This window comes from Carassius gibelio, chromosome A16 (genome assembly GCF_023724105.1).
Source record: "Carassius gibelio isolate Cgi1373 ecotype wild population from Czech Republic chromosome A16, carGib1.2-hapl.c, whole genome shotgun sequence".
NCBI lineage: Eukaryota > Metazoa > Chordata > Actinopteri > Cypriniformes > Cyprinidae > Carassius > Carassius gibelio.
Genome location: NC_068386.1, coordinates 16951725 through 16965598, shown reverse-complemented (window position 1 = coordinate 16965598; position 13874 = coordinate 16951725). Strand labels below are relative to the sequence as shown.

General features: G+C 36.9%; 1 protein-coding gene across 4 annotated transcripts in view; it reads right to left on the bottom strand.

The window, feature by feature from the left end:
* The window catches only part of LOC128031176 (collagen alpha-1(XIV) chain-like), a 103765-nt gene extending 92430 nt beyond the window's left edge, over window positions 1-11335 (bottom strand). For 2 of the 4 annotated variants that reach the window (XM_052619419.1, XM_052619420.1), the window contains exons 1-5: window positions 10914-11334; window positions 9501-9621; window positions 5136-5252; window positions 1307-1450; window positions 871-960 (exon numbers count right to left, since the gene is read on the bottom strand). In XM_052619419.1, coding sequence (XP_052475379.1) covers window positions 871-960; window positions 1307-1450; window positions 5136-5252; window positions 9501-9621; window positions 10914-10925 — 484 coding nt within the window. In that variant the 5' untranslated portion in view covers window positions 10926-11334. Of the gene's footprint in view, window positions 1-870; window positions 961-1306; window positions 1451-5135; window positions 5253-9500; window positions 9622-10913 lie in introns of all 4 variants that reach the window. The other 2 variants (XM_052619421.1, XM_052619422.1) reach the window with 2 other exon arrangements.
* Between the last annotated feature and the right edge of the window lie 2539 nt (window positions 11336-13874).

Here is a 13874-nt window from a genome sequence, read left to right as displayed (position 1 = left end):
CTGGCCCTGAGAGACATCGGCAGAAACTTTCAGACAGGAACATCATCTTTGACTTTGACTTCCTGCTCATTTTGTCAAGTTTGCCAGGGACATAAAAATCAGCAAAGATGTGATCTACAGAGAGATGCCCCCTGCAGCTTCAGCCAGTTTCAGTTCTTATACATCACTGACAGTACTCAAATATCTTGACAGGAGGGCAGCTCTCACTGGAAAAATAGCAATAATGAGTCCAAGAAGAACACTGGAGACATTCATATGGCCTGTAATGTAGATAAAACAAAACGTGACACTGAAAAGGAAGCCCCACAAGAGAAGAGCACACAGAACAGAAAACCCACAAGAGAGATGTCTGTAATATCTCCGTTGTCTCTGAAGTGAGAGAATGGAGATTTTCATGTGTTACATGTGTTTTCTCTTGAGAAAGAGTCTCTCAAGAGTTTCAACGACAAACAGATGTTTACATTGTACGTTCAAATAGCACAAGATATCAAAGTTTGCAATGAAGCATTTGAGATTTTAAAATGAACTCAAGCATTTCCAAAAGAAATTCACTCAAGACCAGTGAGAAATTAATCTTCACAACTGCTTATGTCCCACAGACAGTTAGGTTCAGTGGTGGACCTTTACTGAAAATAATATGTTTCCATACAAATCAAATCCTGTGAATTCAAACAAAATGACCAATATATAAAATGTTTTTTTTTTTTTTCAAACGGTTTGTTTATTTGTGTGAAATAATAGTCATGATCATTTCTTCTGGAGATTTTTAACATCTGAAACACAGTTGATACTTGAAAAATCCTCTGAACCCCATTAAGGCTCCTGAGCTATGAAAGAGCACAGTCTGTGGAGGTTAAACTTTGGCTTTACCTCCTGAGATCTCATTGCCCTCTTCCACAGGTCCTGGCTCTTTCAGTCTTTGAGGCTGAGGGGTGTCTCCATCACTGCTCTGGTCTTCTGCTGAAGACACGTGAGGAATTAAGAGCAATTCCAGAATATTGAGCCATGGATATATTACTATGTATAATATACTTTGTATACCATTAACTAAATATAAAGTAAGGGTCATCTAATATTTTTTATATCAATATATGAATTTTTCAACTCCTCAAATCTCAAACATGCAAGATCTGTAAATGTTTCATATACACAGTTTCACTAAATAAAACTGATGCTGTTATTTTCAAGGCACTCTTTTTTTTTCATTGTTTTCTTGAAACACACAGAAGACTACAAATCAAACACATTATTTTCAATTGCCATCTGTTTTAGTGGGATTGCTTCGTAGAAACAAGGTATTTCGTACCAGTATACTTTCCCTGAAGTGCTCGGCTGTGCAGGTTTCCAGTCACAGATATAACCTTGACTGAATACTCCTTCCCGGGATTAAAATCCTTTATTATTGCTTTATTCTCACCCCTTGCAATTTGTAACTCCCTTGTTTCCCCACCTGTCATCAGACACAAATCAGAGAGAGGATGGTTAGTTAGCACTGTCTCATACAGTATGCCTGTTTCTACTCAGAAACCTAGCAAATTACAATTTAATTTAAATTAGGAATAAAAAAATCTCATTCAGCTGAAAATGCATTGTTGCTCTCACGTGTCAACTGTTTAATTCCAAATTTTTTACTTGACATGAAAAAAAGAAAAGTATTTTGCAAAACGAACCTTTAACAGCATCATGTAAATGATTAGCAGTTCATTTATTATTATTATTATAACCACAATTTTAATATGAACTAAGTACACATCTTGAAACTTGAAACAACTTGGAAAAAATAATTTATTTAATGTTTTATTTTTTATTTTTTTATAAAAATATTGATAGTTAATTGATTTCATGTTCTTTTTAAGTGGCTTCCATAGTCCTCCATAGGTTACTAGCCCAAAATCTTTAACCTCTTGGCTACACCACTATTTCTATTATTCATACAAAGCTCATGTTTCGGCAGTAATTCTGCAAAGGACAGAAAGAGACAGTTCTCTGTGTGAACTTCCTTTAACAAACTGAAAACATCTGTTCCGAGTATTTGCTTGGTGAAAACTCTTGTCTGGTTGACAAAGTGGTCCACAGATAGATGGTGCATTAACGGTTTCAAAAATACTCAAACTTGCTCATGAATTAAGTATAAGAATGAGCATGTTCATGATTACAGAAAAGACAGACACAGGCTTTTGGGCATCTCATTATCTGTCCCCTCATACATCTAACAGAACAGTCCTCTAAACTGATCCAAGTTCTCTAATGCAAAAGCAAACACATACGGTTATGTCCAAAAAACCTGTCTAAAATAGCTTTGCTCTGAGCCAGAGGAGGAAAAGTACCGGCCTGACAAGTTGTGATGCCAAGTTATCACCCAAATACAATCTGTGGGTGGACACTTTATGGCCACTGCACAGCAAACAACTTCATGAAGTGTGTTTGCAGTACTGACAGTGACAAATTGTCTGTTCTAAACAGGTTCTTGGCTGCAAACTCATCTCTCTTGCTTCAAGACATCCCTGCCTGGCGACAGAGTCTGGGATTATGACTTCACATAAATGTTTGCTTTTGGTAATTTTGTAAAGTGAGAAAGGAATGACAACTTTCACAATAGGGATACTCCACCCAAACATTATCTCATCATTTGCTCACCTTCATGTTCAGATGTATCTGACTTTATTTCTTCAAATAAAAATGAACAGAGAATTTTTTTTGATGGCATAAGAGTGAGTGCATGCTGATTTTATTTCTGGGTGGAGTATGCATTTCAAAGCACTTGCCAATTTAAAATTGACCAAAAAAGCATTGTGATGTAATAAAAAGTGCAGACAAAATGTATTGCCTTTGAATCGGTCATGCCTGAACAGTCTCTCAATGTGATGAAGAAGCCTGCCCCTGCAATTCAGATCCCTGACCAATGATCCTGATTAAAATCCTCGTGACTTGGCGAGAGATCAATTGAAGGGGAGTGGAAGTGGCTTATTCAGCAGCCGTGGGAGCATGATTGGGGTTAGTCTCAGAGCAGAGGGTGTCAGAACAGGAGAACCACAGTTTGCTGATGACTTTGCACATCATGCTTCAAAGAAAAGATTACTGCAGACAGCGAACTATCACCGGTTCTCCAGACAACATCAAAGCTCTCCAATTCTCATTTGTTTAAATGAGACCAAAAGACAGAATCGGTTTGTCGCAAGTGAAAATATCTCCCTTTCCACTTAGATTTTTAGAAAGAGTGGAGCTATAGTTACATCTAAAAATAGATGCGAAATCAATTTGTGCTCCTCAGTGCAAAATATTATAACTTATTCTGTTTCCATATTTGACCACTCCTATTGCTGAACATACTCAAAAAAAAAAAAAAAAAAAAACGCAGGCTCATTCATTTTTTATATTTGTGCAAAAATAAATCGGGAACTTTTATTACGATTACAAGACCACAGAGTGATATTTAATTGAGCCAAATACAATTCTTCACTAGAATTACAGCATCAAGTTGTAACAAATTAAAACCAAGTACAACTAAATCATCTAAGCTCATATCACTTATTTTCCACCGCTGTCCATAATATAATTTTCAGAGAGGATGGTATGTAAATTAATATTGATCAAACCTATAAAAGACTGCAGCAGGTTCAAAGGCGTGATGATTAATGACACAATATAATCTCTCTTCTCAATAACACAACAATTGCTAATATAGTAAATCGACGGAACATATCTTGACTGTGATCATTTGAAACATTTACACATGCATGCACAGCTCTATTCCATCTATATACCCTATGTTTAGAGAAACTCCAGCCTTCATTTCTTCATTTTGGTACAGCTATAAATGGCCTGTCATTAAGCCTCACTTATTTTGAGATCCCTCATTAATGAAATCAATAATTTTGTTACATTTTATATGTTTCTCTTTACTTGATATCTTAAACACTAGCGGGCTTGATGATTCAGTAAGATGAAACTGAAAGCTGATTAGCTTGAATCTCTGACAGTTATTAGTTGTGCAGTATATTAATTTAGCTATTTTCGGTTCCATTTTGAATGGAAGCAAACCATGTTACGTCATTTGGATATTCGTTCTGATCAGTCATTTTAGTAATGAGAGGTGATTCTATGCTGTAAGCCTCTTTTAACATCCATGCATCCAGTCTCCTGGATAAAGGAAAAATATATTTTTTAATATTTAAATTGGACATTAATGCATTTATGCTGCAAATCAGTACATAAACTGAATAAAACAAACGTTTTCAACTAAAACAGTCGTTTTGTTGTAATATGTTACATTTCTAGGAGCTTTGCCATTTTTTGGTTTGCAGCCCTTTTTAAGGATGCCAGTGTTGCTGTGAGATCTGGACCTTTGCAAAGCTGACATCAGATACCATAAATACAAGCAGCTGGATCAGACAGTAACCTCTATCTGACCTCCTAGATTCTGACCAGGTACCGCAGCCAAACATTCCTCACCTCAATCACAAAAGAGTCGCATTGACCCGCTCTGATGCAAACTATCACCTGTTCCATCACTCCAACACCTCAATTCTGGCCAATAGAGAGAATTACCATGCCCATTAATGCCACTTTGCACATAGGAACACGGCAAATGAGCTGCTATAATTGAAATGAGTGCTTTTCCCATCTGTTTGGGAACATCTGAAACGACTGATGAATGTCTATTCTATGGACCCAGACCTAAAATACACAGGGCTCTGGAATGTGCTCTAAGAAGAAACAAGTTTGGACGTGTTTAACAAAGGGGTGAGTTTACAGAACTGATGGCCAGTGCACCTGGTCTACATAAAACCAGAGAGTGACCTTGGCTGTTTATGTGTTATCAGGAGCCGTCTCAAACCTCTAGACAAGGACTATTGTCAAATATGTAAAGAAACAAGGAGTCCTTCTGATCCGGCAAGGTTAACAAATACACCTGCTGAAGCTCACAGAGGGAAGTCTGACACTACATCTGCATGCATTTAGAGAAAAATGAGGCTCAAAGGGGAATAAAACAGAGACCGTATTTCATTAATAACAGATTAACAGAAGGCAAACTTGTATGCATACAATATAGTACAGCCACATTTATTAATTTTGACTGACAGCATAAGAAACAAGATAAATAAAAATGCTGTTTTATTGTCATTGCTTCTTACCTGGTTCAGTATTATACATAAATTTGTAGCCATCGTATTCTCCTTTTGGTTCCTTCCATGAGACAAGTAGCCTGCCTGCACTCAGAACTTTAAATCGAAGTCTCCGCGGAGCTGGAACTGCAAGGAAAGAATGGAATTATTAGCTGAAAATTTGAAAAATATGATCGAATAAATCTTTCAAATATTTTTTCAAATGAGATTTTAAATTATACTTGGATAGAAATCCGAGGAAAGGCATGTTATAAGTCATATTCTCGTTCTTTTCTTTATAGCTATGTCCAATTTAAGGATATTTAACATTAGGAAATTGTAGAATATTATTTAATTGTCCATCCGACACAATGCACATAAAATCAGGAACAGAGACTTACTGTCTCTTTAAAAAAAAATTACAAAAATGACAAGATAATTAAGAAGAGAATGTGACTTTTAAAGCTCAGAAGAGTTCCGGCTAAGTAAGGTTGAAAGGGAAGACAGGCGCATTACTTCAGTTTATGAGTATCTATAGCCATGAACAACTGATTAGGGGTTGTCCCTCATCATTCAATCCTAAAAAAAAAAATCTACAGAAGTAAACAAATGCTTTTGACCCATAATCAGTTGTTGTGTATTAGACCTATGAGAAACCAGCACAGAAAAACATCACACATCCCATCTGAGTTAATGAAACACTGGTTAATCAGTGTTGCTCTGTCCTTATGTTGTTCGCATGCCACAGTTCTGCCCAGAGAAAGAAGCCGAGGTGCTATAAAGTATATATGAAGAAACCATGTTGGCACAAAAAGAAAAGGAAAATATGTAAGAATAAAACCCAGAGGTCAATACTATTGGGAAAAAGGCATTTAGGAGACAGAGATAAGACATACAACTGATCTAGGTGCACCAACCTGAGGAACGGGACACTGCTGGGTTTCCTGTGGGGTGAACATCTCCCTTCTCATGGACAGATTGGACACCCACACCACTCTGTCCAATATGTGTCTTTGGGGAACTACGATTCATTTCCATCAATCAGTGTATATATAGGAACAAGTTTCAGTGTTTCTGTGTTCCATGGAAAATACCCAGCAGGAAACAAGGTGATAGAATAGGCTAAATGAATCTGTTACTCACTAAAGACTAGGAGGTTTGGGACCGGTTGTTTATGAGTGGTTAACTGATATCTCCCATGAATTCAAGAAAACTCTTTGCTTGATCTTTTCTTGAAATAAACTGGATAACAGGATTGAGTGGTTAATTTTACACCATGCTATGGATATGGTCCGAAGTATAGCATCTTTTCTCTTTTTTTTTTTTTTTTTTTTTTTTTTTTTGGTGTCACAATTTTACAATTTATTCATTCAATCATTCATTGATTTAAGGATGTATGGATGGAACAGCTAAATTAAAATGACAAATCACTAATATTAATTACTAAATGAATGACCATTCCAAAATATGGGTCCTTTTTTTTTTAAGAAAGTAATACTTTTATTCAACAAAGATGCATTAAAATAAATAAATACTGTTCTTTTGAACTTTACATTTATCAAATAATCCTGATCAAATCTATAACACGTTACAAAGGAATGTTTATTAGCACAACAGTTTTTCAACACTGATAGTAGTACAAAATACTCCATGAGCATTTTAGAACAATTTCTGAAGAATCATGTGACACTTAAGACTGGAATAGTGGCTGTAAAAAAAATTGTGATCACATGAGTAAATAAAAAATACTTTTTTGTAATAATTTTTCACAATATTAATGTTTTTACAATATTTTTTTATCAAATGAATTCAGCCTAGAGACTTCTTTCAAAAGCATTTAAAAAATGACCACAACCTTTGGAATGATACTTAAAAATAATAATTAAAATATATTATATTAATATAATATATTAAAAATAATAATTAAAATAGTTTCCTTCTACAATGAGCTGCATATCAGTAATGTCCAAAATGGCATTTTTGTATGAATGTAATTGTTGAATTAAAATCTAACCTAACTTAATTCTTAGTCATTCATGTGAGTTGGATGAAATGAGTACTGACATAGACCCAGCCAGAGATTTCCTAGACAGCTAGCAGTTTCGGCACAGAACCGGCATACATCTGGCCCGCTTGGATTTCACCCGGGCCAGATGTGGGCCGGATCTGGGCCAAAACTGCTTGCTGTCTGAACATTTTTCACAACATATCAACAGCGTATAAAAGTAACCACGGGTTTAGAGAGGAAAAGTGTGTTGCTGTTCCAGCTCAGTACTGCAAATCATGACAGAGATGAAAAATCAATGCGAAATACTCAGAAAGTAATTCCAACAATGTTGAGACGCTAAAACCCTGCTCACGAGCCATGAATAATGAAGAAGAACACAATACATTCATCAGCATGAAAAAACACAGAATTTCTGGAAGCGGTATCATGACAGTTTCATAAAATAGTCCTACGAAAAGGGTCTTAGCACACCTAGGTATCCACAACTCCTGGCTTTCGGTGATTAAAGGTTTTGTGCCAAATAGACTCCTGTAGAGATTGAGGGGGAGGTAAAGAACAACAGTGACAAGTGCTGACTTGTAACTTGAAACGAGAGAAATATAAGCAGGAGGTCCTGTGTCTGTAAATTAGAAACTCGCACCCACAAATCCACAGGCCTTTGATGTGGTTATCTTTCATCCTTCTGAAAAGACTCGCGGAGTTCTTCCTCCAAAATCCATTGCATCCTTTTATCACCGTGCTTCCAATTACTCACCTGTCAGAAGGCTCCGTACCTGTTTGGAACGTTTACTTTCCACAAACTCAAAAATCGTTGTTGCGGGAATTAAAACATTAATGCCTACTTAGCGGAAACAGTCAGAAACATTCTGCACTTTACAATCATCTAACTCGGCTGGATATGATCTATATGATCCAAGCAGTAGGAATTATTCAGGACCAAATGAAAACCTGGGAGACTTGGCTACATTTCCCATCTCACCAATGTGTAAAAATACCTTATCTAGACAAAGTACGAAGATAAAGGTTTTGTAATGAGATTTGCTGCTTAAAACCGTGAATGTGAATTGTATTGTGCGATTGACTGCTTGAGAGTTTCAGACAGCTTGTTTAACGTTGACCTTCAGTTCTTTAGTTTTATTTTCCCACAACTTCATCACGCACACAATACAGACCCTTCCAAAACGCTTTCACAATGTCTCATCACACCGCTTTGTATCACTGACTGCTTCTTCCCATTCATTCATCACAACAGGGAATTGTCAGCATTTGCAATCATTTTCCCTCCAACACGTCAAGTACCCACACTGCAATGTTTTCTGTTAAAGGAATATGGCAGGCTCGAAAAGCTAAGTGATTAACTGATAACATTTGAGGTATAGTGCTAATTACAACATTTCAACTCATCCCTTGTCTTCAAAAAATGCAAAAATCTGAGATTACTAATAATTTTAGAAAAGCACTAATCTCACCCCAGGAGAAACGTGACTGTGGCAACATTTCTGCTAAATGATATCATGTTGCTTTCTGCATGTTTTGCCATGAAGAAATAATAGTTTACAAATCATGCATAAACATAGTTTGAGAGAATGCAATTTAGGAATCAACTATTTAATATTTTAATGCTTATTGCTTGGCCCCATTCATTTCTGTTGTAAGTGCCTCATCATAACCAAATTTTTGCTTTTTTTAATAGCAGAAATAAGTCGAAGTTCATTTTCATGATAATCAACATCATGCCGCAAGTGCTGTCGAGTCGTCTTAACTTGTATTAAACCCATAAGTCTTTGGTTTGTTTATTCCTATTCCGCTTTGTTTCATCTGAGGAATGAAAAGAACCTGTCTACATGGCATGAATTTAAAGACTGCACATGCCCATCACACAAGTGTTGGTCTGGGAAGAAGAGAGAATGCAAAAAATTCAGAGAATAATCCGAACTTTGTCATCCAGGCAGAACCTCCCCCTCCAGACGATGGTCCAGGCTCCACCTTTCAATCCAGGGCCGGAGAGGAATTTAAAACTCCTTCCAAGCAATTAAGCCTTTAAACTGCCTTGAGGGATATTATCATTGTGGTCCTCTGTGATGTTAGACTAAATGCTTTTCCACATCTCTAGCCCATCTAAAATCCTCAAGACTCACATTATCTCTTTTTACCTTCTTACTGAGAGGCATTACAATGAAATGAGTCCTCTTAGGAGACGTGGAGGTGCATGGAGGGTCAAATGTTTATTTTTGTTTCAAGCACAATCAAATGTAACCCTGCCGTTGCCATCAAATAACTAAATTCTGCACTGAATGAATAGGACATCATCTTATATTTTACACAACCACACAAATGCCAATAAACCAGAGCAAATACCAACTCAAAACCATGAAGACAGCAATTACCTTGAGCCGAAACAGGGGTAAGAAACTGAATCAGTGCCAGCGAGATAAGCGGACACCACAGCTTAATCCTCGATCCCGACACCCGCATCCTTATAGCGTGTGAGTGATGCTTGCCCTGCACCTACGGAGGGAGTGAAGCAGAAAGTGAATTCACAGAAGCTGTGTAGCCTCGGGGGATTTCGGAAACAGAGAGGGAGGGACGAAAGTCTCTGCGGGTCAACAGAAAAAGACTTTGTTGAGTTTTGATGGACAGCCAGTGAGAAGTGCTTCCTGAGGACCATTGTTGTTCCTGAGAACATGCAGGCCACTACGACTCCTGTCATTGATGTCGGATAAAAAGGCTGACGTGTGTTTAGAAGCCGCCCGGGCTTGTTCAAGAGGGCACCCCCACTTAACTTACTTAAACAGTGGTCTAAATTAGGGTCAAGAGATTACATTGGTTAGCTGCAGACTATGGTATGTAGTTCAATAAGTCAGTTTTTCCTCAGGTGGCTTCTCTCTCTCTCTCTCTCTCTCTCTCTCTCTCTCTCTCTCTCTCTATATATATATATATATATATATATTGTTGTTGTTGTAGCTCTGGTCATGATATGCCATTATAAATGGAATATTGTAAACATGGCTGTCCATCAAAGCATCTCACTTGTAATTTGTCTCAAAGCAGGCTTTATACTGTTAAAATAAAATTTTAAAAAGCATGCTATTAAGGATCTAAGCACAAATAGTTGATGTTACAGTCAACTATTTGTACTAAAAGAAAAGCCTTTTTAACAAGCCCACAACGCATGGTTGAATTCACTTGCATGGCTGTCTTTGTCCCTCTCTCTCTCTCTCTCTCTCTCTCTCTCTCTCTCTCTCTCTCTCTCTGTTTCACCTGCTACTGAATGCTGAATCCTGAAATAAACATCAAGCGCTCACCCTGGATCATTTCTATTCTCAACAGCACAGTAAAGATGAAACGCACTAAATTTAAAAATAGATGTAGGATACAAGAATATTCTTTTAGCACCGGTGGTGTCTGGGACATCCCAAAGGGTTTTGTTTTGTTGTTTTTTCCCTTTTTTTCTAATTTAGATAGAAGATTGTACAAGCAATAATAATAATAATAATATTAATAGAAAACACTTATCTATATAAAGTATTTTATAATTGTTTCTTATATATGTGTGTGTGTGTGTGTGTGTGTGTTAAACACAGTTTAAAGTTTATTGTATAGGCTACTTTAAATTATCTTAGATAAATTCAAGAGAATGCATAATACAAAGAAAGTATAGCAAAACAGTCAAAAATATATCGCATAATATATTCTAGACTTTATCATGAATAGTTATCTCGCACTGATGTTTTGACAAACGCATATCAGATAATGGAATTGAGCCGAGAGTAAGAGACGGAATCCGACAGCAGTCTTACCTTTCCCACCATTCGTTTCAATGAAATCCGCTTGATCTAAATGTGATCCGAATTCGCGCGTCTCGTCTCGTGATGGTCAGACTTCACTCGGATCTTGTCGTGGCGTCAGTCAGATGGCTCACAGTCTTTATTCGCACATTCCTTCAGCTCTTCAGCTTTTCAGCTCTGTGCCTCATTTCATCCTTTAGTCTTGAGTCTGGGGGGGGAAAAACGTTCATGCGACCAATTGCAGCCACTGGACAGAAGACGAATGATCTGACGGCAATCGAGAGCCCTTCTCAAATACTGCCTCGCGTTACATGAAGGCTGTTCAGCGCGGGGAAGAAAAGCCATTATTTAACTGTAGGTAATGAATAATCATAACGCCTACACCAGAGCGATGGATGATTAAATTGACTGTTATGACACTGCCCAATTATATTTTACCAAGCAAAAATAATTGAACGAGTCAGTGTGCACAACTATTCAGTGCATTTCTACATTTCAAAATATTTTTTTGTCAGTACATCTGAGGCTTCGCGTCAACTTCTTAACTATCTTAATAATTATTCGTGTGCGTGTGTGTGATATGTGTTGATAAAGTGACAAATGATCATATATATATATATATATATATATATATATATATATATATATATATATATATATATATAAAGGCTATTCACAGACGCTTTTAAACTTTTTGCTAGGGATTTCAAACCTTAATTTGGCAAGGCAGAAATTTAAACTCCATAATTGCACACTGGGTTCAGCTATCAGTTTCAATGTAAAAAGCCTCAATATCTCAAAACAATTTGCGCTTCCATTCTCTTTGGAAGTACCTGTATTTTATATTGATCCTCGTATTGTATTTCTTTGTGTTCTTTTCTCTCCTAACACACTGAGAAGAGCTTCCAAACACCTTTTGGAAGAACTTTTTATCCTTTCAGTAACACCTGCACCTTCTTAAATCAGTTCAAGTTGAGCAGAGAACAAAGCTATCTGGATGTACACAAGGCGTGTTGAAAGAAGGAGATGTGAAAGATTTGTGAGACTGTATGTGAGATGTTTCTTACTGTGTGCAGGTTGCTGATTGGACAGAGTCCAGGGCGCAATGTTCTCTGCATGACCCAACATTTCTTCCACATTCTGCTTGATTATGGGGATGATAGCATATATGACTGTTATTATTCATTATTTGATTGCCATGGGCCATCTCACATGCAGCACTTCCCACGAGACATCAGATTTGCAGTCTGAATGAACTGCTTCAGACACATCTGATGAGTAAATATATTACGGAGAAGATCAAGGGTTCGTCAAACCCCACCGTACGATCCTCCACCAAGCTTCTGAGGGTTCAGCAAATGTACTATGTTTATGTTCACATTGTTGACTTCAGTGCAAACGTAAATATATATTCACAGCCAATAAAAATATTCAAATATGTTTGAAAAGTGCATTAAGTGAGTTAAACTATCTTGTATTGTACTCTTGCTTATTGCTGAGTATTAAAGTGCAGGAAAGTGTACAACACTTTATCACAAACCCATCCTTCAAAGGAAAGAGGACATTTCGATTTTGAAGAGAGTCTTATAAACTTTAAAAAACTTCTTCACAGAATAAATGGCTCATTGAAAGCAGCCCAGCTTGCAGCGTATACAGTATTTATCAACTTCAATGTACAGTCAGCGCGGGACTGGAGCAGTGACACCTGGATGCCGAGATGCAGTGACTGTAAGCTCTTTAACTCTGAATGGCTTATTCCCAAATGACAAGGCCGGGGGTAATGAGGCATTGTGGGCTAATCAGTGGGTTCATTCAGAAGGCTCCAAAGGAACCTTATATTACTCAGCGACTTCTAATTAAGCGTGGGATACGGCAAGGCATGAGTCTGCGAGACCCTGGGGATGCAGGAAAAAGCAGTTCACGTAGACAAGCAGATGCACCCTTGCACATAAAGGCAGTTTCACACACACACCCACACACCCACACATACACACACAAACCGTGTTTGGACAGATTGAATTATAGAGATGCACGTGGAAACAAAGTGGACAAACCTCTCAAAGATGATCGATGGTCTTTAGGAATAAGGAGAACACATATTCTCAGAGGCTTCACAGAGGTCACGGCCCTTGCATGGATTATTCCAGTGCATATCGATCTTTGAAATTCCAGTAGCCAAAATTTTGGATCCATAAAGTGAATATGCCTGTCTCAGTGTTTATTTAATATGGCACCCCTTAGCAAACTTGGAAGGACATGGAATACTGCTCAAGTTTGCATATTCATATAAATCTGGTAGATTTCTAGACTCTTTTGAATAGTATGAAGGTGCTGATGAGCCATGCCCTAGAGGGGCAATTGTTATTTGTAAGATTTGCCCAGTCCTCTCAACTCACTGTGACTCGCCCATGAGGAGGTTTCACAAAAAAATTCATTATTAACACAAAATGTTAATATTTTCCACATACCGTCTGTGAAAGTAATCAGTACACACAACTGCACTGTTGAACAGATATCTTGTTAAATGACCTGGGCTATGTTCTATGCTCATAAAAGTACAAGGGGTATGTGGCCTGAGTGTAACGGCAAAGTATGTAAATCAAAATGTAGAAATTGATACATATACAGACTTTCCTGTAGCTCAAACAGTAGAGCAACACCAAGGTCATGGGTTCAGTTCCCTGGGAAGACAAGAACTGATAAAATGTCAACGTGTACCATAAATTCAATTTAAGTCACTTTGGATAAAAGTGTTTGCCATATGCATAAATGTAAGTAGCCTATGTATAAATGATTGCATACATATATATATATATATATATATATATATATATATATATATATATATATATATATATATATATATATATATATATATATATATATATATATATATATATATATTAAAAAACGTTTTATTGTTAAATATATTTTTCCACTGAAGCTATATAAATAATATACATACATGCTTTT